The sequence below is a fragment of the Balaenoptera acutorostrata genome, chromosome 5 (genome assembly GCF_949987535.1).
Source record: "Balaenoptera acutorostrata chromosome 5, mBalAcu1.1, whole genome shotgun sequence".
In the NCBI taxonomy this organism is placed as follows: domain Eukaryota; kingdom Metazoa; phylum Chordata; class Mammalia; order Artiodactyla; family Balaenopteridae; genus Balaenoptera; species Balaenoptera acutorostrata.
In genome coordinates this window covers 100,879,023-100,901,989 of record NC_080068.1, presented here as the reverse complement: position 1 = coordinate 100,901,989, position 22,967 = coordinate 100,879,023, and the positions used below count along the sequence as shown (strand labels likewise).

At 42.4% G+C, this 22,967-nt stretch overlaps 1 protein-coding gene across 4 annotated transcripts in view; it reads left to right on the top strand.

Annotated features, from left to right (window-relative positions):
• CC2D2A (coiled-coil and C2 domain containing 2A) overlaps nt 1-22,967 on the top strand; it is a 133,615-nt gene that overhangs the window by 5,085 nt on the left and 105,563 nt on the right. For 3 of the 4 annotated variants that reach the window (XM_007167328.2, XM_057546968.1, XM_057546965.1), the window contains exons 2-4: nt 196-255; nt 3,174-3,257; nt 5,565-5,688. In XM_007167328.2, coding sequence (XP_007167390.2) covers nt 217-255; nt 3,174-3,257; nt 5,565-5,688 — 247 coding nt within the window. In that variant the 5' untranslated portion in view covers nt 196-216. Of the gene's footprint in view, nt 1-195; nt 256-3,173; nt 3,258-3,641; nt 3,763-5,564; nt 5,689-22,967 lie in introns of those variants that run through there. The other variant, XM_057546966.1, reaches the window with a different exon arrangement.

Genomic DNA, 22,967 nt, shown 5'->3' with positions numbered 1-22,967 from the left:
CCTCCTTCCTTCTCCTCTGGGGCTCATGTCCACCAATCGTGGGGCCTAAGAATGCATTCCTTGTGGATGCAACGTCTACTCAGTTCAAACACTTCACTAACCATCAAGGTCAGCTTCAGCGTTATCAGTAGTAAGAAGAAAGACGTTTCACTGAGTTCAAAGGGACTGACTTCTTCTTTGGTCTTTGCCTGTCAGGGAGGAGCCATCACAGCTAAAATGAAGCCCAAGGAAGAAAAAGTGAAAATAATTACAGAGGTGAGTGATGGCTTAGATGTCTCCAAGGGATGTGTCTTTGTGTGTGCATGCTCATGTCACACGTGTTGGTGAGTGAGGAAGTTAGGCCAGCAACAAGCATTTATTGCACACCTACTGCATGCATGTGCCACCTTGGGCACACGGAGGGGAAGAGGGGTGCATGCAGCCCTTCAGGCGCTCCAGGATTGAGGGCTGTGAAGCTGCTTTGTCACCATTTCGTGAATTCCAACAGACAGCAGTTCTGAGTTACCACCTAAAGGGTCCAGTTCTGCTGAACCACATTGATGTCTTTTTTTTTTTTTTGGATTATAGTTGATTTACAATGTTGTGTTAGTTTCAGGTATACAGCAAAGTGATTCACTTATACATATACATAGATTCATTCTTTTTCAGTAAAGCACACAGATTTCTAAAGAAATTCAAAATGAGGATAACAACTGCAGATTATAACCACTTATAAAATCCTCATGGAGTCCTGCAATTTCTGACTCATTTTGTGCAAAACATCATTAAACACTGTCTGGACCAGAGGAGCGAAGCCTTCTCCAGTTTGGAGACCAGAGACCTCCGAACAGAAGAGAAAGTATTCCTCTCAATCCTCGCTTCTCTCTTGGCTCTAGGGCTCAGTAACTTGAGACCATAGAGGCAGAAATGGGGACAATATGCTATTTCCAATAGGAACTTCAAAAAGCCTGAAGGAACCCAGATGAAACCACACAGATTAACTTTAAGCAAGATATCAAGTACTGACAACTTACCTACATCTACCTGTGCTCATTCATTCACACAACAAATATTCATTGTGCCTCTGGTCCCTGGGGATAGAGCAGTGAAGAAAACCCTGAGCTCTCCTGGAGTTCACATTCAGTCTAATTTGAGGTCCTACTGGAGAGTTTTCCATTGACAGAGGATCAAAACATTATTGGAAAGCCAAAAAAAAAAAAAAAAGCTTGATGTATATTTCTCACAAGTCCATTCTAAGCCAATAAGAATTTAGGCTTGAATTAAGAGCCACAGTTGCACATGTCAATATTATCATCTTATCTAAATCCTGATAGGCTCTGAAGAAGGAGGCCTGAGTGAGGGTGGGGCTTGCACCCAGAGGATGAGTCAGAGAGATCAGGTCCCTTAGACAAAGAAAAAGCCCAAGCCACGCCCACTCCCTGGCTGGGACCTCATTTCCTTCCTCTGCAGCTGAAGCTCAGGTCTTCTCTAAACAGATGGCCAAGGGCACTGATGAGTGGTTGAAGCCTAGCCCAGCAACCTGCATGACATTTCTTTGAAATCTTATATGATTAAAACCCATGCTTTGTGTTCCAAGTTTGTTTCAGTATAAAAACAAAAATGTCCCAATTTTAGAAAAAAAAATGTCTAATAAATCTGGTACACCAGAAGAGGTTCTGGGTTTATCTTGCAACTTCTTTTATACCCCGAGGTGCTTGTGCCCTGGTTTGTAAAACTCAAACTAGAAAACTTTAAAGCTTCAAACTTAAGAGGCTTCAGTTCTAACATTTTATGACTAAAACTTTAGAAAGCATAATATGGAAAAAGAAACGAAGTTGGCACTGTTAAAGGATTTCTCCCTTTTCAGGAACACTCCCACACTGTTGGTGGGGATGTAAATTGGTACAGCCACTATGGAAAACAGTATGGAGGTTCCTTAAAAAACTAAAAATAGTAATACCATATGACCCAGCAATCCCACTCCTAGGCATATACCCAGAAAAAAATCTTAATTTGAAAAGATACATGCACCCCAATGTTCATTGCAGGACTATTTACAATAGCCAGGACATGGAAGCAAACTAAATGTCCATCAACAGAGGAATGAATAAAGAAGATGTGGTACATATATACAATGAAATATTACTCAGCCATAAAAAAGAACAAAATAATGCCATTTGCAGCAACATGGATGGACCTAAAGATAGTCATACTGAGTGAAGTAAGTCAGACACAGAAAGACAAATCATATGATACTGCTTATATGTGGAATCTAAAAACAGGATACAAATGAACTTATTTACAAAACAGAAGTAGAGTTACAGATGTAGAAAACAAACTTATGGTTACCCAGGGATAAGGGAGGGGGAGAGGAATAAATTGGGAGATTGTGATAGACATACACACACTACTATATATAAAATAGATAACTAATAAGAACTTACTGTATAGCACAGGGAGCTCTACTCAATACTCTGTAATGAGCCATATGGGAAAAGAATCTAAAAAAAGAGTAGATATATGTATAACTGATTCACTTTCTGTACACCTGAAACTAACAAAACATTGTAAATCAACTATACTCCAAGAAAAATTTAAAACAAAACACAAAAAGGATCTCTCCCTTTTCAAAAAGACCTGAAAAAATTTGCACTGAATACAAACTTCCACAGTGATTTAACACGTATCCTCATTATTCTCTACCTGATAGTAAGGCTGGGGAGCAGAGAAGCCCAACCTTGGAAACCCCTAGTGTGATTCTGATATCATCCTGGGCCAGAGGCCTCTATCCGGGTCAGTACATCAGTCCTGGCAGATTCACTTGTTCGTGGCCTTCATTAGATTATGACTTTTGAGGGAAGTCACCTCCGGTACCTCTGTGCGCCCAAGGCCTGGAACACAGTACACAGTCAATAAATGCCCTAGGCATGAATGAGCACCTGGGTCCATGGAAGCTCCAACACCATCTCATTGACCATCTTTCCATTTGGATACAACTTCTGAGAAGAGTAGAGGATGATGTCTGTCCACTGTCCCTTCGCTCACACTCAACTTTAGTGGGTGGAGGCTCCAGGACAAGACAGTCATTTTAACACCTAAAAATCCCACCCCTCTTCCTCACTTATCATTTTTTCCCAATTTACACACACACACACACACTAAGAGATAACTCTTCCATTTGCATCTTAACAAAGGAGTTCATTGAAGACAGTGAGGATGCCCATGAGGGAAGACAGAAGAAGACCGCGAAGGTTCCAAGACAAAAAGGAAAGAAGAAGGTAGGAAGTGACAGAAGCACTTGTCTGTCTACTGGGCTGTCAGTTAACAGCTCACTGCACCCCGAGAGGCCATACAGCCTCCTGTGGGTACAAGCACTTGGCCTTCTCTGGGAGAGGCAGAGATGCCTGTGGATGGTCCAGGTGAAGGACCCTATGTGGGGCCTCACGGATGACCCTCACCATGAAGCCATGGGCAGTATTTGGAGCATGTTTCCTCCAAGGTTTTTCCCATCCCCTGAGAGAGAAGTTTAGAAATGCTGAAATGAGCCCCTTTAGTGCTGTCATCAAAGGCCATAAACTAAGACCAGCGGTAGATGGCAGTGCAGGATTACAAATCTCAGGAAACTTCCACTTTCCCAGCTCCAAGCCCAAATTCTGCCTCAGTCTAAACCGAGGCCAACCCCCATCTCCCGGGCCTGCTGGCGGTCCCTCCCCCGGCTCTGCCCTCGGCAGAAGTTGCCCTCCTTGGCCGTGAGCATCGCTATACAAGGTCCACCTTCTCCAGGTAAATAGACACCCTTGGAAAGGAGGCCGGGAAGATTTTGCGGAGAGGCGATTTGCTTGGAATAATCCAGATGCCAGCAGGGGAGGGAGGGGGAAGGAGCGCCATTTTGAGCCGGCATCCACGTGATGGGGTCCCCTGGAGGGGGGGAGCCGGGGTGGGGGGGGCCGGGACGGCGGGGAGGGAACCAGGAGAGCCGAAGTCAGGGGAGAAACCCCTTTTCAGCTCTCCCCTCGCCCAGCACAATCCTGTTGGGACAAGCTGGGCCAAGGAAACTCCTTCTCTGTGGCTGGGATGGAGTGGCCCAGGGGAGGGCCCAGGGCGGCTGGAGGTGCTACCTGGCCTTGTGGCTGCGCCCTCTGGCCACTCAGGGACTTTAACCCCTTCCTGCAGGGTCAGCGGGGGACTCTGCAGCCGGGGCCACGGGGCCCAACGAGGCGTCAGATGAGCCAGTACAAATGGAAAGAGCTCAAGTCCTTAGCTCCCAGGCCACAGGCACAGTAAGCAATGGTGACCGGGGCTAGGGACGTGGAGCTTGGACTAAACGGGGGAGAGGAGCAGGGATGGAAAGGAGAAGGCACTTTCTGTGTCCTAGGTGTGGCACTTTCCTGAGACATCATCTCATTCCTTGAACTGCACAAAGAGCCCTGATCAGACAACAAACGTACAGTCTTTGGAGCTTTGTGAGAAATCTGGATAGTGTTTCTTAACCCCAGCGGCACTTCAGAATCACTTGGGGATTTTTTTTTTGTAAGTCAAATGCCTCAGGTCCACTCCAGGCCATTTATTTAAGTCAGAATGTCTGTGCTTTACAAAGTGCCTATACATAGCTGCATCTCAGTGAATGGGCTATTTTTATTTCTCTTCTTTTACGGGTGAGGAAGGAAGTTAGGAAGTTCGATAACTTGCTCGAGTCCCACAGTAAATCTGAGTTTGGAGGCAAGCCTTTGTCTGGCCCAAAGGCCATCACTCACCTGGGGCCTCCACTGCCCCTTCTGCTCACCAGTCTGCCCTCCTCTGAGAGTTTGGGGAAGGAACCAGAGGCTGTTCTTTGCCCTGGATTAACCAGGGACACTTTGACAGCTGTTTCCAAATGAGTTGGAGCTGGGATCAAATAGTTTGGTTGTGATTTTCCTGTTTCCCTTTTCCTCCAAATTTCTACAGAGCTCTACACATTAAACCTAGAAAAAGTGAAAATATTCATTTTTTAAAAATTTCTTTTTAAATTCATTTCTTTATTTTACTTTTTGGCTGCATTGGGTCTTCGCTGCTGCTCACGGGCTTTCTCTAGTTGCGGCGAGTGGGGGCCACTCCTCATTGCAGTGCGCGGGCTTCTCATTGCGGTGGCCTCTCTTGTTGTGGAGCATGGGTTCTAGGCATGCGGGGTTCAGTAGTTGTGGCACGCGGTCTCAGTAGTTGTGGCTCACAGGCTCCAGAGCGCAGGCTCAGTAGTTGTGGCTCACGGGCTTAGTTGCTCCGTGGCACGTGGGATCTTCCCAGACCAGGGCTCGAACCTGCGTCCCCTGCACTGGCAGGTAGACTCCTAACCACTGTGCCACCAGGGGAGTCAGTGCGCCACCTGGGTCATCTCCCCAAGAAACCTCTTAGAGAAAACCAGGATCAGCACTGCCTCCTGTGGGGATAGGTGACCATGACCACAGTGACTCAAGTGACACAGACCACAGTTATCTAGATCTGACGAGGATTAAGGGCTGTCCCCTTGCTAAGTGACCCACCTCATCCTGAGATAGCATCTGAGTCCACCGAAGCCCTGAGATTCACAACCTCTGACCATCTGCCCACAGCTGTCGGCTGCCGGCCCCAAGGAAATGGTGTCTGAAAAATCCCATCCAGACGACCAGCAGGAGCCCGCGCAGGAAGGTTCTGACACTCGCCTCCTGGGCATGGCGAGCCGACGAGGCCCACGGAGTAAGTTCTGTCAACCAGTATTAATTGCCTCCTGGGATCAGCACAGAGCATCGTGGGGATTTTGCATGGGTACTATTTTTTGTACGCGTCCACCACCCTCCACAGCCCCAATTCTAGGCAATTTCTAAGTTCACCTCTGTCTGGGAGACAGGACACAACCCCAGGACATATTTACATAACCACAGAATTTTGAAGCATTCACTGAAATAGAAATGGTGCAAATAATCAAAGAGGTAGACATTCAAGGGTGGGTGAAATAGGAAGGCATATTTGTCAATGAAATAGTACTAGAATCAGATGTTGGAAAACCTGAGGATGTTTCTGAGGCTCTCGGAGATCCTGCCCCTCGAGGACCCCTTCTCTTATCCATCCTTCACCCCGTCCCCACCCCCGCCGACACACTCCCTTCCCCCTTCAGGAACTGTGGCCTGTATTTTACAGCATTACTTTTCTCCATCACAGTGACCATCATTCATTCTCTGCTCATTGTAGGGAAAATTACTACCCCTCACTTGTTGCTTTTCTTGAACAGTGGATTAGACCAGAGAAGAAGGCAACTGTTACATAATTATTACATAATTGTTACTCTATTTTTCTGCAGCTGAGCTGGGGACTAAAGTAACTATTGGAAATTAGAGGGCTTTGGAAGCAAGTTCATCTGAAGTCCAACCCTAAGAAAAAGGTGGTTCCAATCCAAGAGCAATGACACAGTAAAACTGTTACCAGTTAGTAAAGTAGAACCAAACTTTATCCCATATAGTTGCTTCATTTTCTAAATGGGTAAGATTATTCATTATTGAAGATCACAGTTTGTCTTAGTGTGCTCAGGCTGCCGTAACAAAATATACCCTAGGCTGGGTGGCTCCAACAACAGACAGTTATTTTCTCACAATTCTGGAGGCTGGAAGTCTAAGATCAGGGTGCCCGTGTGGTCAGTTTCCAGTGAGTCCTCTCTTCCTGGCTTGTAGGCAGCCGGCATCTCCCTGTGTGCTCACTTTGGTGTCTCTTCCTATAAGGATGCTAATCCTATTATATTAGGGCCCCACCATATAACCTCGTTTAACCTTCATTACCTCCTTAGAGGCCCTGTCTCCAAATATAGTCACATTGAGGGTTAGGGCTTCAACATATGAATTTTGTGGGGACACAATTCTGTCCATAGCACAACTATTGAATATTTAAGTAGTTGTTTTAAAATCAAGAGAAAACAAAATGTCAGAGAGCATGGCCAGTAATAAAGGCTCTGTAGCATAATGAAAAGTGAATTCTTTCCTTCTTCCTAACATGGGGGAAATACTCTTCACTGTCACCATGGGGGTGATTGTAAGGATCAAATCAAGAAAAGGATGTGGAAATATTTTAAATAGTGTGCATAGTTTTAAATATTTAAATAGTATGCACTAGTGTTTTAAATAGATAAATACACAGTAACTAAGGTGTGTTAGAGTGAGATAATAGACAATCTATGCATTAGTCCAAAAGGAAAAAATTGAAAACACAATGTATGATTTGAAGAAGGAAAGAACAGTACAAGGCTAAGACGTGCCTGCCTGAGCAAGGTCATGACCAGCCGGTCTCTGGGCAGCTCAGGGCAGAGCTGGAGGCTGTTGCTGATTTGGCAGCACCGGTGGGCCAAGATGTAGAGAAAATCCCTGGGAGTGAGGTTGGGGCACCTGATGGATTAGAAACCTGGGTAGACAGGCATCAGTCAGAAACGAGAGGTCAAGACCAGCAGAAAGTCAGCCATGTGGTCGAGAGAGCAGAATAGGTCTCATTCAGCATGTCAACACACGTTAGAGGGAGAGTGCAAGGAATGAGCAACATGAGGAGTCTCGACCTGAGACAGGACAGGCAAGGCACACAGCAGAAGCAATAGAGGATGTGCAGGTGTCTCCGTGGTAGAGTGCTGGCGGGAGAGGACTCCAAACAGAGGGCTCCAAAACACCCGAATGTGTGCAGAAAATAGTGCGTCCAGGAGCAGCCGTGTCTTATAGGACCTCGCCTGGGAAATCACCCACCCACTTAGCAGGAAACTAAGTCCAGCCCATCTTCAGGGGGAGGGAAATTTGGCTCCACCTTTAAAGAGAGGTGTGTCAAAGAAATTTATGGGCATATATTTAAACCACCACGTTCATCTTTCTTTAAAACTATACTCAGAAATCTGTAATGAGCATCACATAAAATCCACACTCTTATTTGTTCTGAGTTCTGAGACCCTATGTGATCTGGCCCTTTCCAATTCTACTCCCACTCTTCTCCAATATGCCTCCACCCTGGTTGACTGCTACTGGCCTCTGAATGCCTTGTGGCCATCTGGGCATTCCCAGGCTTTGATGCCCACTCAGAAAGCTCTCCACCCATCTCTTTATTAAGCTTGTGACAGAAAAGCAATACAGTTGTATCCGTTAAGGCCTCGGTCTTTGGCGTCAGACAAGTGTGTGTACCAGTCTATACCTGTTACTTTCTTACTTGCTTGGGCAAGTTTCCCCACCTCCTTAAACTTCAGTTTCTTTATTTGCAAAGTAGGGACAAGAATAAAAGGCCCCCCACAGAGTTTACATTCCAGCTGGGGGATTAGAGGGGAAAAGAGAAAGCAAATATGATAAATATACAGTATGGCCAGTGGTGAGAAGTGCTACAGAGAAACATAAAGAATTGGCTGGACGGGACTACAGTGGAGGTGAGAGGAAGGGTTGCTGTTTTATGAAAGGTTATCGGGGGAAGCCCTCTCCAGTGAGAAGGTGTTTGTGCAGAGGCCTGAAGGAAATGTGAGACCCCTGAGGAAAGTGGCCTTAAAGCAAGAGTGTGCTTGGTGTGTTTAAGGAACAACAAGGATGCCAGAGTGGTTGACAGACAGTGAGCAAGAGGAAGAAGAAGGAAATTAGATCTGAAGGGAATTGCAAATATTTTCTCCCATTCCACAGTTGGTCTTCGTATTCTATTGATTGTGTCCTTTGGTGCAAAGAAGTTCTTAAGTTTGAGGAGGTCCCAGTTGTCTGTGTTTGCCTTTGTTGCCTGTGCTTTTGGTGTCACATCCAAGAAGTCATTAACAAACTCAATGTCATGAAGATTTCCTCTGTGTTTTCTTCTAGGAGTTTTATAATTTTAGGTCTCACATTTAGGTCTTTAATCCTTTCTGAGTTTATTGTGTAAGGTAAGGGTCAACTTCATTCTTTTGCACGTGGATAGCCAGTTTCTCAACACCATTTGTTGAAGATACTGTATTTTCCCCATTGAGTGGTCTTGGCATCCTTGTTGAAGATTATTTGACCACATACACATGGTTTTACTTCTGGGTTCTCTATTCTATCCCATTGGTCTATATGTCTGTCTTTATGCCAGTACCACACTGTTTTAATGGATGTAGCTTTATAATATGTTTTGAAATCAGGACTCCTGAGCCTCCAATTTTGTTGTTTTTCAAAACTGGTTTGGCTATTTCAGGGAACCTTAATATTCTATGTGCGTTTTAGGATGAACTTTTCTTTTCATAAGAAAAATGCCATTGAGATTGTGATAGGGATTGCATTAAATCTGTTGATTGCCTTGGGTAGTATTGACATTTTAACAATATTAAGTTTTCCAATCTATGAACATGGGGTGACTTTCCATTTGTTTGTATCTTCTTTAAATTTTTTCAACAGTTTTTTATAGTTTACAGCATACAAGTCTTTTGCCTCTTTGGTTAAGTTAATTCTTAAGTGTTTTACTCTTTTCATGCTATTGTAAATGGAATTGTTTTCTTAGCTTCCTTTTCAGATGTTTCACTGTTAGTGTATAGAAACACAACTGATTTTACATATTGATTTTCTGTGCTGCAACTTTGCTGAATTTGCTTATTAGTTTCAACATTTTTTGTGTGTGGGAGGGGACTCTTTAAGGTTTTCTCTATATAAGACCATGTCTTCTGCAAACAGAGATAATTTTACTTCTTCCTTCCCAACCTGGATGCCTTTTGTAACTTTTTCTTACTGTCTTAGTCTGTTTGCTCTGTTAATATAAAACACTATAGATTGGGTGGCTTATAAGCAGCAGAAATTTGTTTCTCATGGTTCTGGAGCCTGAGAAGTCGAAGATAAAGGCACCAGCAAATCTGGTGTCTGGTAAGGAGGGCCTGCTTTTTGGTTCATAAATGGCTGTCTTCTTGCTGTGTTCTCACATGGTAGAAGGGGCAGAGTAGAAGCTCTCTGGGGTCTTTTTCATAAGGGAACTAGTCCCATTCATGAAAGTTCCACCCTTATGACCTAATCACCTCCCAAAGGCCCCATCTCCAAATAACATCACACTAGGGCATACACTTCAACATATGAATTCAGGGAGGACACAAACATTCTGTCTATAGCACTTGCTTAATTGCTCTGGCTTGGATTTCCAGTACTATGTTGAATAGAAGTAAAGTTGGAGGAGGAGGGGTCATCCCTGCCTTGTTCCTGATCTTAGAGGAGATGCTTTCAGTTTTTCACCACTGAGTATAATGTAAGTTGTGGGCTTTTCGTATATGGCCTTTACCATGTTGAAGTAATTTCCATCTATTCCTAGTTTGTCAAATGTTTTTTATCATAAAAGAATGTTGAATTTTGTCAAATGCTTTTTCTGTATCAATTGAGATGATCATGTGGTGTTTGTCCTTTGTTCTGGTAATGAGGTGTATCACATTGATTGATTTTCTTATGTGGAACCATCCTGGCACCTTCCACACCCCCAACTTGGGCTAAGACTAATAAATGGTTCAAGAGGCTGTCTCTCATGACCATTTTATAAATGCTACTTACCTACATTTTTCTAGGCAAAAACCTCAGATTCGGTGGTTTCCCTATCCCAAGCAAGAAAGTTTATGCTAAGAAAGCTGTGGAACTTTTTAAGCTCATATGATTTCATTGTATTTTTCTTCTCTAAGCACTTATTGGTTTACCTGAGGCATCTTCCTCTCCCCCAGAAAGAGAGAGAGAAAAGGAAGGAAGAAAGGGAGGGAGAGAGGAAGGAAGGAAGGAAGGAAGGAAGGATGGAAGGATGGAAGGAAGGAAGGAAGGAAGGAAGGAAGGAAGGAAGGAAGGAAGGGAGAACACCAGATGATAAATCTGCCAACCTTGAACTCTGAGAGCTTAATACCATGTTCTGAGGCACACAGCAAGCTTACTGATAAGATTTCCATCAAGATTCCTCATTCTCTTTCTTACTCATATCCCAGTACATTGCCCAAGATTAAGAGAAATAAACAACATTTCAAGTCAGCAAACATTCCTTGAAACCCATAGAAACTGAAATCAGACTCACTACTACTCGTTACTACTTTCAGTCGTGGGACCTTGAGCAGCAGCCCAGTCTCCCTCAGCCACAGGAGCCTCGTTTATATTGATAAAAACGAGGATCATAAACGCCTTGGCTTCGTGCAGCTGTTATGACAGTGAAATCAGATGATACACAGAAAGCACCGCACGTAGGGTCTGGCACATACCTAGTCGCCTTCTCCAGCTGGAAGAAGAACTTGATGCTAAATAACTAACAAAAACGATTACCTCTTTTGAGTGTTATGATATGGGTGACACCATGCTGAGGTCTTTACATACATTACATTACTCAGAACAGTCCTGTCATCAGGCATTGTTTTATAATTTAGGAAACTAAGGTTTAGAGAGAAGCAACAGCTAGAGGTGGTGGAGCCAGAACTCAAACTCCAGTCTACAGACCTCAGGAACCTGTGTTCTTTTTTTTTCTTTTTTTTAAATTTATTTCATTGAAGTACAGTTGATTTACAATGTTGTGTTAATTTCTGCTATACAGCAAAGTGTTTGTCATATATATATATTCTTTGTCATATTCTTTTCCACTATGGTTTGATAATCCAGGATATTGAATATAGTTCCCTCAGATTATCATACTAAGTGAACCTGTGTTCTTAATTGCTGCACTACAACATCATTCTACACCGGCAAATCTTAACTCTGATTGGTCTTTAAAGAGAATGGTTTACAGTTGCCCAGGGAAGGTACAGTGCTCTCTGTATTTTACTCACGGCCACGCTCTGGTTTCCGTCTGCTCACTTACTACCCCCATACCACACCCACCACATCCTTCCAACCAAGTCTGCTCACCTGGATCCAAATCTTTGGCTCCCTCTTGATGGTTCATTCTCCATACCTCTCATGGGTTTGGCTTGTTGCTCAGTGCTACCACCCCAGCCTCTGCCCTTGAACCCATGACCCTCTCTATCCGATAGCATTCCTGCGGGGCTCCAGGTGTTGTCAAGTCCAGACTGTAGTCAGATGCTCAGATACCAGCACCCTTGAAGACATGGCCTCCCGCACTGCACCGGGCACACGCCCAGGGGGGCCACCTCCCTGATGAACAGCAGGGTAAATCCATGCACTGAAAGCTTTGGCTTCTAATCTGCTATTCAAACATATACATAGTCATGACTTTCCAAATACAGAAAGCATTTCACCGAATAGGAACATAGCTCCCAATCAAATAAACATCTAGGAAAAAAGTGCACACATTTCCCCCAGGATTCCAACTTGCACCGTCTCTTAAGGGAGGAACTATTGAATGCTAAGCAGTTTCTTATGAACATAAGTTTCTTCATTACTGACATCTGTTTTCCATTCATTCCTGTTAGTTTCTCTGATTAAAGCATCATTTCAGAGCCAATTTCTCAGTATTGGTTGAAAATAAAGTTCAGAATCCAGTGAAATTTGATGCAAATGAAAGGAAATAGATCACTTATTTTAGGCATACTTTTTAAAAGTCACCAAGACCTGGAGAGACTGACCCAGGAAACAAATGTTATAAAGTTCAGTATAAGACAAGAGGAGAATGGCCCAAAGGAGCTGGTCTTGGGAGTTACCTTGGAGCCCAGCAGGAAAGAACATTCTAGTCAGAGGGTGCACACTGGGGAATGTAGGAAGTATCAAAAGTTCACCAACACTGGAGTTTACTACCTCACGCGGTACTGGGGGGACTAAATTTCAGTACCAAGTAAAATATTTATCTAAGTAAAAATAAATTGTATGCTGTATTCAATACAATTTTTTTCTGGATACTATGATTTTTGACATCTTAAAAAAACACCCAAACAAAACAAAAAACAAAAACAAAAACCTTTCTGGTTGGGGAGACAGTAGCCAATTGTTAAAGACAGCAAAGAGTCAGGACTGGAGCATGGCTTTAATGCAAAATAACCAATCCAGAGCCCTACCTCCTCTGTCTGGCCAGTACTGAAACTGAGTGGAGGTCCCGTGGGACGCCCGGGCATGGAGGTCTTTTTTGTCCCCCGTTTCTTGTAGGCAAGACTCCAGCCTCCATGGCCTTCCTGGAGTTCCAAAACGTGGATTCGAACTGTTGCTAGTCAAGGGAAGAGCAGCCAAGAAACCACCTGAGGCCAGACTAAAGGGACCAAAAATGCTCAAGATTAGGAGACCGAGCACCTGAGATGAGATGAAGGGAGTGCAAGCCCTTCACACATCCTAATCTTGTCAGCAACCTCCCCCCTGAGCTATTGCTATAAAACTTCTCATCAAATCCTCCGGGTTTGGGACACATAGTTTTTTGAGGCAGGAGCCTGCTGTAGCCCCCTTTGCCTGGCAAAGCAATAAAGTTATCTTCTTCTACTTCACCCAGAACTCTGTCTCTCAGATTCGTTCTGGCACCAGTGCAGAGAACCTGAGCTTTTGGCGTCAGTACAACCCCAGGAAGCAAGATTCCTCTGCCTGGATCATCCCAGGGCCAGGTACCAGGCAACTAGGGACCACCCCCATAGCTTAGAGCCCCCCAGAACTACTCAAACCAGCCAGTCCTAAACTGCTTACCCTGCCCTGCCTTGTCTTTCCCTCAGAAATCCCAAGAAAGGCCGTGACCTGAGCTCTCAGCCCCTCCTGTCTTCTGCTCCTGACCACCTTGGTGTCTTTCCATGTGCCCTGCGTGGCATGTCCTGCCCCCTGGCTCCAAAACCTGAGAGTTTATAATCAGCTTTGTTTCCCGAGCCTCTCCTCTGTCTCCTCTTGCGGCCCCCACCTGACTGACCATCTCATGAAAGAATACAAAGAATAGAAAACAAACCCATCATTATTATTAGTTATAAGGAAAGACATTTTCCCCAAAACTCCTTTATAGTAAAATTCCTCCAGAGTCGTCTGTTCCCATCCTGGCTCCAATCTGAACCTACTCCTCTAACTCACATCCCCATCCCTGTCAAAATTGTCCTTGTTGAGGTCCCCATGAACCGCACATTTGCTAAATTCTATAGTCAGTCCTTCATCTTTACTGTCCTTGACTTTCAGTCGCGTTCCCTGCAGCTCACGCTCCCTCCTCTTCTGTACATGGCGCCCCGGACACCACGCTCCTGGTTTTCCTTCTCCCTCGCTGGCTGGACCTCTCCATCTCCTTGCTAGTTCTTACACCCCAGCCTCTAAATCTTGGAGCCCCCAAGCTCAGTGCTCAGCCCCCTTTTCTTTGTCAACACTCATTCTCTCAGTCACCTCAAGACTTTAAATTCTATCATATAGCTATCGTATGTATAACTGAGCAGTCCCCAACTTTTATCCCCACTCTGGGCTTCTTTCAGACTAAATGTGCAACTACCAACTTAACACCCACTTTTGTATATCACATAAGACAGCTCGCATTTTTAATAGATTTATTGAAGTATAATTTGCATATCATAAAATTCACCCATTGTAAGTATACGATTCAACGATTTTTAGTAAATTTGTAGACCTGTGCAACCATCACCACCATCCAGTTTTAGAACATTTTCATCACCCCAAAAAGTTCCTTTATGCCTGTTTGCAGCCACTCCCACCCCCAGCCCTAGACAAACACTGATTTGTTTTATATTCCTATAAACAGGACTTTTCTAGACATTTCATGTGAATAGAATCATACAATATGTAGGGTTTTGTGTCTGACTTCTTTCACTTAGCATGTTTTTGAGATTTATAAGCATTGTAGCATATATCCACATTTTCTTCCTTTTTACTGCTGAATTATATTCCATCATATGGGTATACCACATTTTATTTATTCATTCACCTGTTGGTGAATATTTGGATTATTTCCAGTTTGGGGCTATTATAAATAATGCTTCTATGAACTGGGTCATATGATAAATGTATATTTAACTTTATAAGAAAGTGCTAATCTGTTTTACAAACTGGCTGTATCATTTTACTTTCCCGCCAACAGTTTGTGAGAGTTCCAGTTTCTCACTTCCTTGCCAACAATTGATATTATCTGTCTTCAATTTTAGCCTTTATAATGTGTATACAGTGGTATTTCGTTGTGCTTTTAACTTGTATTTCCCTAGTGATTAATGATATGGAGTATTTTTTCATATGCTTATTAGCCTTTTGTACATCATCTTAGTAAAATGTCTGTTTAAATTTTTATACATTATTAATTGGATTTTTTGTCTTACTGTGGAATTGTAAGAGTTCCTTATATATTCTGGATACAAGTACTTTATCAGGTATATAATTTGCAAATATTTTCTCCAAGTAAATGTCTAATCTTTTTATTTTCTTAATGATATCTTTTGAAGTACAAAAGTTTTTAATCTTGGTGGAGTCAACTTTATCACTTTTCTTCTATTATGGATTGTATCCAAAAATTCTTTGCCCAACCCAAGATCATGAACATTTTCTCCTATATTTTTCTTCTGGAAGTTTTCTGTTTTTAGCTCTTACATTTAGTTAGGTCCATGATCTATTTTGAGACAACCCAAATTTTACTCGCCTGAAACTAGGCTTCTGATCTCCTTCTTCCAACCCTAACCTGTTTCTCCTACAAAAATCTTCCAATTTCAGAAACTTTACGTACCATTACTCTTCTTGGAAGTTTGCGAAGCTTGTTAAAGGATGTCATGAGGGTGGGGAAATCCTTGTCATCCCCATTTCACTAAATAGACATTTCATTTTTTCTGTTGCTTGGGTCAAAAACTTATGGTCATCCTTAACTCCTTTCTTTCTGTCTGCCCACATCCAGTCTATCAATAAGTCCTGTTTGCTCTACCTCAGAATAGGTCGAAAGTATGACCATTTCTCACTTCCTCCCCCACTACCATCCTGATCCAGGCTGCCTTCAACTCTTATCTGAAGTGTTGCAATTATTTTAAAAAGTGTTGCCATAGCCTCCTAACTGATATCCCTGCTCCTATTCTCACCCCCCATTCTCACCCCAGCAGCCATAGTGGCCTTATAAAAGTAAGGTCACGTTACTCTGCTGTTCAAATCCTCCAATGGTTCTCAATTGACTCAGAGTTAAAGTCAAATTCTGCAGAATGACCTACGCAGTTTTCCTCCCTCTTATCTCTATGACCTGCTATCCTATATTCCATCTCCTACCCCTCATGTTTCCCCTTTCCGCTCTGGTCTCACATTAGGATGGCCATGTCTCAGAGTCTTTGCACCAGATATGACTTATAGCTAAAATGCTCATCCCCCTGCTACCCACCTGGCTTGACCCTTCATTTCCTTCCCCTGATCCAATGTCATCTTGAAGGTCTTGCTTGGCCACTCCAAACTACAATACACCCCTTCCTCCTGGCCCTCCTTATCCCCAAGCCAGCTTTGTTTGTCTCCATACACCTACCACCATCTGACATACTGCATATACTACTTCACTCCAGGAAGATGGGGATATTTGTTTTGTTCACTCTTATATCCCTACTGCCTTGTACACATAATAGGTGCTCAATAAAGATTTCTTAGTGGAATGCTTGAACTAGAATCTCTAACCTAGCACTTCCAAGAGTGGGTTGGGTAGAACATGTACTAGTATCTTGTTAGAGATTAACTACCGCAAAAATATTCCAAGCTCAGAAGCTTTACCTATTATTCCCTCTCTTAAAAGTTTGAAAAGCTTGTTCTGAGACCACTCACAGTTACCCTGGCATCTCCCAGGCAGTACCTGGCCCTCCTGAATGCTGTTGATGTTTTTTCCACTCTGCCCAAGGCAATGTGGAAGGTTCAACCTGAGGCAAAATTGTCATGTCAAAGTATATCTACAATGTTCTTTACCACTGTTCATTGTCTCAGCTCTGTTGGAAGCCCCCTTGCCCCGTGCCATCACCATGATGATGCCGGAGCACAGGGACAAACGGCAGGGCTGGCCAGGCCCGGTCTTGCCCAGACTGATGGTCCCTGTCTCAGGTGGCTCCAACTGCTATAACGAAATACTGTAGACTGATGGCTTGAACAGCAGACATTGAGCTCTCATGGTTCTAGAGGCTGGAAGTCCAAATCGAGGTGCAGGATGATTCAGTTCCTAGTAAGAGTCTTTTCCTGGCTGGCCGATGGCCCTTCTCACTGTGTCCTCATGTGATGGAGAGAGAGAGAGAGAGCTCTGGTCTCTCTTCCTCTTCTTATAGGGACACTAATTACATCATGGGGACCCCACTCTCAATGACCTCATCTAAACCTATTTATCTCCCAAAGGTCCCACCTCCAAATACCATCACACTGGGGGTTAGGGCTTCAACATGGGAAGTTGTGGATGATGAAAACATTCAGACCATATTAATCTTCAAGTCTGGGAGGTGTGCTGAAGCACAAAGAAGCAGGAAAGGGCAGCAGGCAGAGCCAAAATCCTGAGGTCCAAGCCCCCCTGAGTCAGAAGGAGACTTATATGCCAGAAAAAGACCCTGAGTTTTCAGTTAATATAAAATAAAAATGTTAATGGAACTATGAAAGAAAGAACCAGAAAAGAAGAAATTGACCAAAGAAATCCCTGTAGACCCTCAGCACAGGTGAACTCTCAGCAGAGCTGGGGCTGGAACCAGGGCAGAGCCTGCAGTTCTCAGCGTGTTTTGACCTCCATTTTGTGTAGTAAAATTTCCACAAATGATACTCATCCATTTAATGAAATTAGAAAATCTGGAGAAGGAAATAGAAGAAAGTAATCACCCACCTTCTTATACCCTAGGGACAACCACCACTAACCTCAGGCCCTTTTCTAATGTTGAGTTTTTCCTGCCTGACTGCTGAGGAAGTCATGTGTTGACAGAGGGCTGCTAAGGCTGAAAGGGTATCCCAAGCTCTTACATCCAAGTGAAGTAGGTTAGAAGTTGGGGACAGTCCAACTGATTGCCTCACTCAGTACGTTTTTCCTCTCAAGCCTTTAAGATTATTATCTCTGCTCCTCTCCAAGTTTTCCTACTGAAGTCAAGCTGGCTTCCATCCTATGCTCTCCCTACCCCTCAACTCCATATTTACATTCTATCCCTGGAATTTTACAACAGTGGGAAATTATTTATCATGGGAGGAGAGAGGCAAGAGTGAAAAGGCAGTTCAGGCCAGTGTACTCCCAACCCTTTTGTCCACGATCACTACAAGAATGATGCTTATATGAACTTGCCATCAAGAGTCTTTATCATGCTTTTAAATATTTACAAAAGATTTTATTGATGTCATATTGTAAATATTAATGTTTTAAAATAAAACTCTTATGTCACTTTTAAAGCATCCAAAGGAATCTAAATGGCACAGTGACTTGAGAAGCACCATCATCTGTTTCAAAATAATAAACAAACTCTCCCTGAACAGTTAGAAATTTCACATCATTCCCTTTTCTTCTCCAACTCCTTCATTCCATTTCCCCCACAGAATTTTAAATAATATATTACTATGTTAAAAAATCTTTTATTGAGATTGGTTCAAGATGGTGGAGTAGAAGGACGTGCTCTCACTCCCTCTTGTGAGAGTTCCAGAATCACAACTAACTGCTGAACAGTCATCGACAGGAAGACACTGGAACTTACCAAAAAATATACTGCACATCCAAAGACAAAGGAGAAGCTGCAATGAGATGGTAGGAGGGGCACAATCACAATAAAATCATATCCCATAACTGCTGGGTGGGTGACTCACAAACTGGAGAACACTTATACCACAGAAGTCCACCCACTGGAGTGAAGGTTCTGAGCCCCACATTAGGCTTCCCAACCTTGGGGTCCGGCAACAGGAGGAGGAATTCCCAGAGATCAGACTTTGATGGTTAGCGGGATTTGATTGCAGGATTTCAACAGCACTGGGGGAAACAGAGACTCCACTCTTGGAGGGCACATACAAAGTAGTGTGCGCATTGGGACCCAGGGGAAGGAGCAGTGACCCCATAAGAGACTGAACCAGACCTACCTGCTAGTGTTGGAGGGTCTCCTGCAGAGGCAGAGGGTAGCTGTGGCTCACCGTGAGGACAAGGACACTGGCAGCAGAAGTTCTGGGAAGTACTCCTTGGTGTGAGCCCTCCCAGAGTCCACCATTAGCCCCACCAAAGAGCCTGGGTAGGCTCCACTGTTGGGTCACCTCAGGCCAAACAACCAACAGGGAGGGAATCCAGCCCCACCCATCAGCAGACAAGCAGTTTTACTGAGTTCTGCCCACCAGAGCAACACCCAGCTCTACCCACCACCAGTCCCTCCCATCAGGAAGCTTGCACAAGCCTCTTAGATAGCCTCATCCACCAGAGGGCAGACAGCAGAAGCAAGAAGAACTACAACCCTGCTGCCTGTGGAATGAAAACCACATTCACAGAAAGATAGACAAAATGAAAAGGCAGAGGACTTTGTACCAGATAAAGGAACAAGATAAAACCCCAGAAAAACAACTAAATGAAGTGGAGATAGGCAACCTTCCAGAAAAAGAATTCAGAATAATCATAGTGAAGATGATCCAAGACCTCGGAAAAAGAATGGAGGCAAAGATTGAGAGGATGCAAGAAATGTTTAACAAAGACCTAGAAGAATTAAAGAACAAACAAACAGAGATGAACAATACAATAACTGAAATGAAAAATACACTAGAAGGAATCAATAGCAGAATAATGAGGCAGAAGAATGGATAATTGCCCTAGAAGACAGAATGGTGGAATACACTGCTATAGAACAGAATAAAGAAAAAAGAATGAAAAGAAATGAAGACAGCTTAACAGACATCTGGGACAACATTAAATGCACCAACATTCGCATTATAGGGGTCCCAGAAGGAGAAGAGAGAGAGAAAGGACCCAAGAAAGTATTTGAAGAGATTAAAGTTGAAAACTCCCTAACATGGGAAAGGAAATAACCACATAAGTCCAAGAAGCGCAGAGACTCCCAGGCAGGAGAAACATGCCGAGACACATAGTAATCAAACTGACAAAAATTAAGACAAAGAAAAATTATTAAAAGCAACAAGGAAAAAATAACAAATAACATACAAGGGAACTCCCTTATGGTTAACATCTGATTTTTCAGCGGAAACTCTACAAGCCAGAAGGGAGTGGCACGATATATTTAAAATGATGAAAGGGAGGAAACTACAACCCAGATTACTCTACCCAGCAAGGATCTCATTCAGATCTGATGGAGAAATCAAAAGCTTTACAGATAAGCAAAAGCTAAGAGAATTCAGCACCACCAAACCAGTTCTACAACAAATGCTAAAGGAACTTCTCTTACTGGGAAACACAAGAAAAGAAAAGGACCTACAAAAACAAACCCAAAACAATTAATAAAATGGAAATAGGAACATACATATCTATAACTACCTTGAATGTGAATGGATTAAATGCTCCAACCAAAAGACACAGGCTTGCTGAAGGGATACAAAAACAAGACCCATATATATGCTGTCTGCAAGAGACCCACTTCAGACCTAGGAACACATACAGACTGAAAGTGAGGGGATGGAAAAAGATATTCCATGCAAATGGAAATCAAAAGAAAGCTGGAGTAGCAATACTCATGTCAGATAAAATAGACTTTAAAATAAAGAATGTTATAAGAGAGAAGAAAGGACATGACATAATGATCAAGGGACCAATCCAAGAAGAAGATATAACAATTATAAATATATATGCACCCAACATAGGAGCACCTCAATACATACAGCAAATGCTAACAGCTATAAAAGAGGAAGTCAATAGTAACACAGTAATAGGGACCTTAACACCTCACTTACACCAATGGACAGATCATCCAGACAGAATATTAATAAGGAATCACAGCTTTAAATGACACAACAGACCAGATAGATTTAATTGATATTTATAAGACATTCCATCTGAAAACAGCAGATTACACTTTCTTCTCAAGTGCACATGGAACATTCTCCAGGATAGATTACATCTTGGGTCACAAATCAAGCCTCGGTAAATTTAAGAAAATTAAAATCATATCAAGTATCTTTTCTGACCACAACGCTATGAGATTAGAAATCAATTACAGGGAAATAAATGTAAAACACACAAAAACATGGAGGCTAAACAATACGTTACTAAATAACCAAGAGATCACTGAAGAACTCAAAAAAGAAATCAAAAAATACCTAGAGACAAAATGACAATGAAAACACAACAATCCAAAACCTATGGGACGCAGCAAAAGCAGTTCTAAGAGGGAAGTTTATAGTAATATAATCCTACCTCAAGGAACAAGAAAAATCTCAAATAAACAATCTAACCTTACGCCTAAAAGAAGTAGAGAAAGAAGAACAAACAAAACCCAAAGTTAGTAGAAGGAAAGAAATCATAAAGATCAGAGCAGAAATAAATGAAATAGAAACAAAACAATAACAAAGATCAATAAAACTAAAAGCTGGTTCTTTGAGAAAATAAACAAAATTGATAAACCTTTAGCCAAACTCATCAAGAAAAAGAGGGAGAGGACTAAAATCAATAAAATTAGAAATGAAAAAGAAGTTACAATGGACACCGCAGAAATACAAAGCATCATAAGAGACTACTACAAGCAACTCTATGCCAATAAAATGGACAACCTGGAAGAAATGGACAAATTCTTAGAAACGCATAACCTTCCAAGACTGAACCAGGAAGAAATAGAAAATATGGACAGACCAATCACAAGTAATGAAATTGAAACTGTGATTAAAAAACTGCCAATAAACAAAAGTCCAGGACCAGATGGCTTCACAGGTGAATTCTATCAAACATTTAGAGAAGAGTTAACACCCATCCTTCTCAAACTCTTCCAAAAAATTGCAGAGGAAGGAACACTCCTACACTCATTCTATGAGGCCACCATCACGCTTATACCAAAACCAGATAAAGATACTACAAAAAAAGGAAATTACAGACCAGTATCAATGATGAATAAAGATGCAAAACTCCTAAAGAAAATACTAGCAAACAGAATCCAACAACACGTAAAAAGGATCATACACCATGATTATGTAGGATTTGTCCCAGAGTTGCCAAGGATTCTTCAATATACACAAATCAATCAATGTGATACACCATATTAACAAACTGAAGAATAAAAACCATATGATCATCTCAATAGATGCAGGGAAAGCTTTTGACAAAATTCAACACCCATTTATGATAAAAACTCTCCAGAAAGTGAGCATAGAGGGAAGCTACTTCAACATAATAATGGCCATATATGACAAACCCACAGCAAAACATCATTCTCAATGGTGAAAAACTGAAAGAACTTCCTCTAAGATCAAGAACAAGACAAGGATGTCCACTCTTGCCACTATTATTCAACATAGTTCTGGAAGTCCTAGCCACAGCAATCGGAGAAGAGAAAGAAATAAAAGGAATACAAATTGGAAAAGAAGTAAAACTGTCACTATTTGCAGATGACATGATACTATACATAGAGAATCCTAAAGATGCCACCAGAAAACTACTAGAGCTAATCAATGAATTTGGTAAAGTTGCAGGATACAAAATTAATGCACAGAAATCTCTTGCATTCCTATACACTAACAACGAAAGATCAGAAAGAGAAATCAGGGAAACAATCCCATTCACCACTGCAACAAAAAGAATAAAATATATTGGAATAAACCTACTTAAGGAGGTAAAAGACCTGTACTCAGAAAACTATAAGACACTGATGAAAGAAATCAAAGATGACACAAACAGATGGAGAGATTTACCATGTTCTTGGATTAGAAGAATCAATATTGTGAAAATGACTATATTACACAAAGTAATCTACAGATTCAATGCAATCCCTATCAAATTACCAATGGCATTTTTTACAGAACTAGAACAAAAAATCTTAAAATTTGTATGGAGACACAAAATACCCCGAATAGCCAAAGCAATCTTGAGGGAATAAAACGGAGCTGGAGGAATCAGACTCCCTGACTTCAGACTATACTATAAGGCTACAGTAATCAAGACAATATGGTACTGGCACAAAAACAGAAATATAGATGAGTGGAACAGGATAGAAAGCCCAGAGATAAACCCACGCACCTATGGTCAACTAATCTATGACAAAGGAGGCAAGGATATACAATGGAGAAAAGACAGTCTCTTCAATAAGTGGTGCT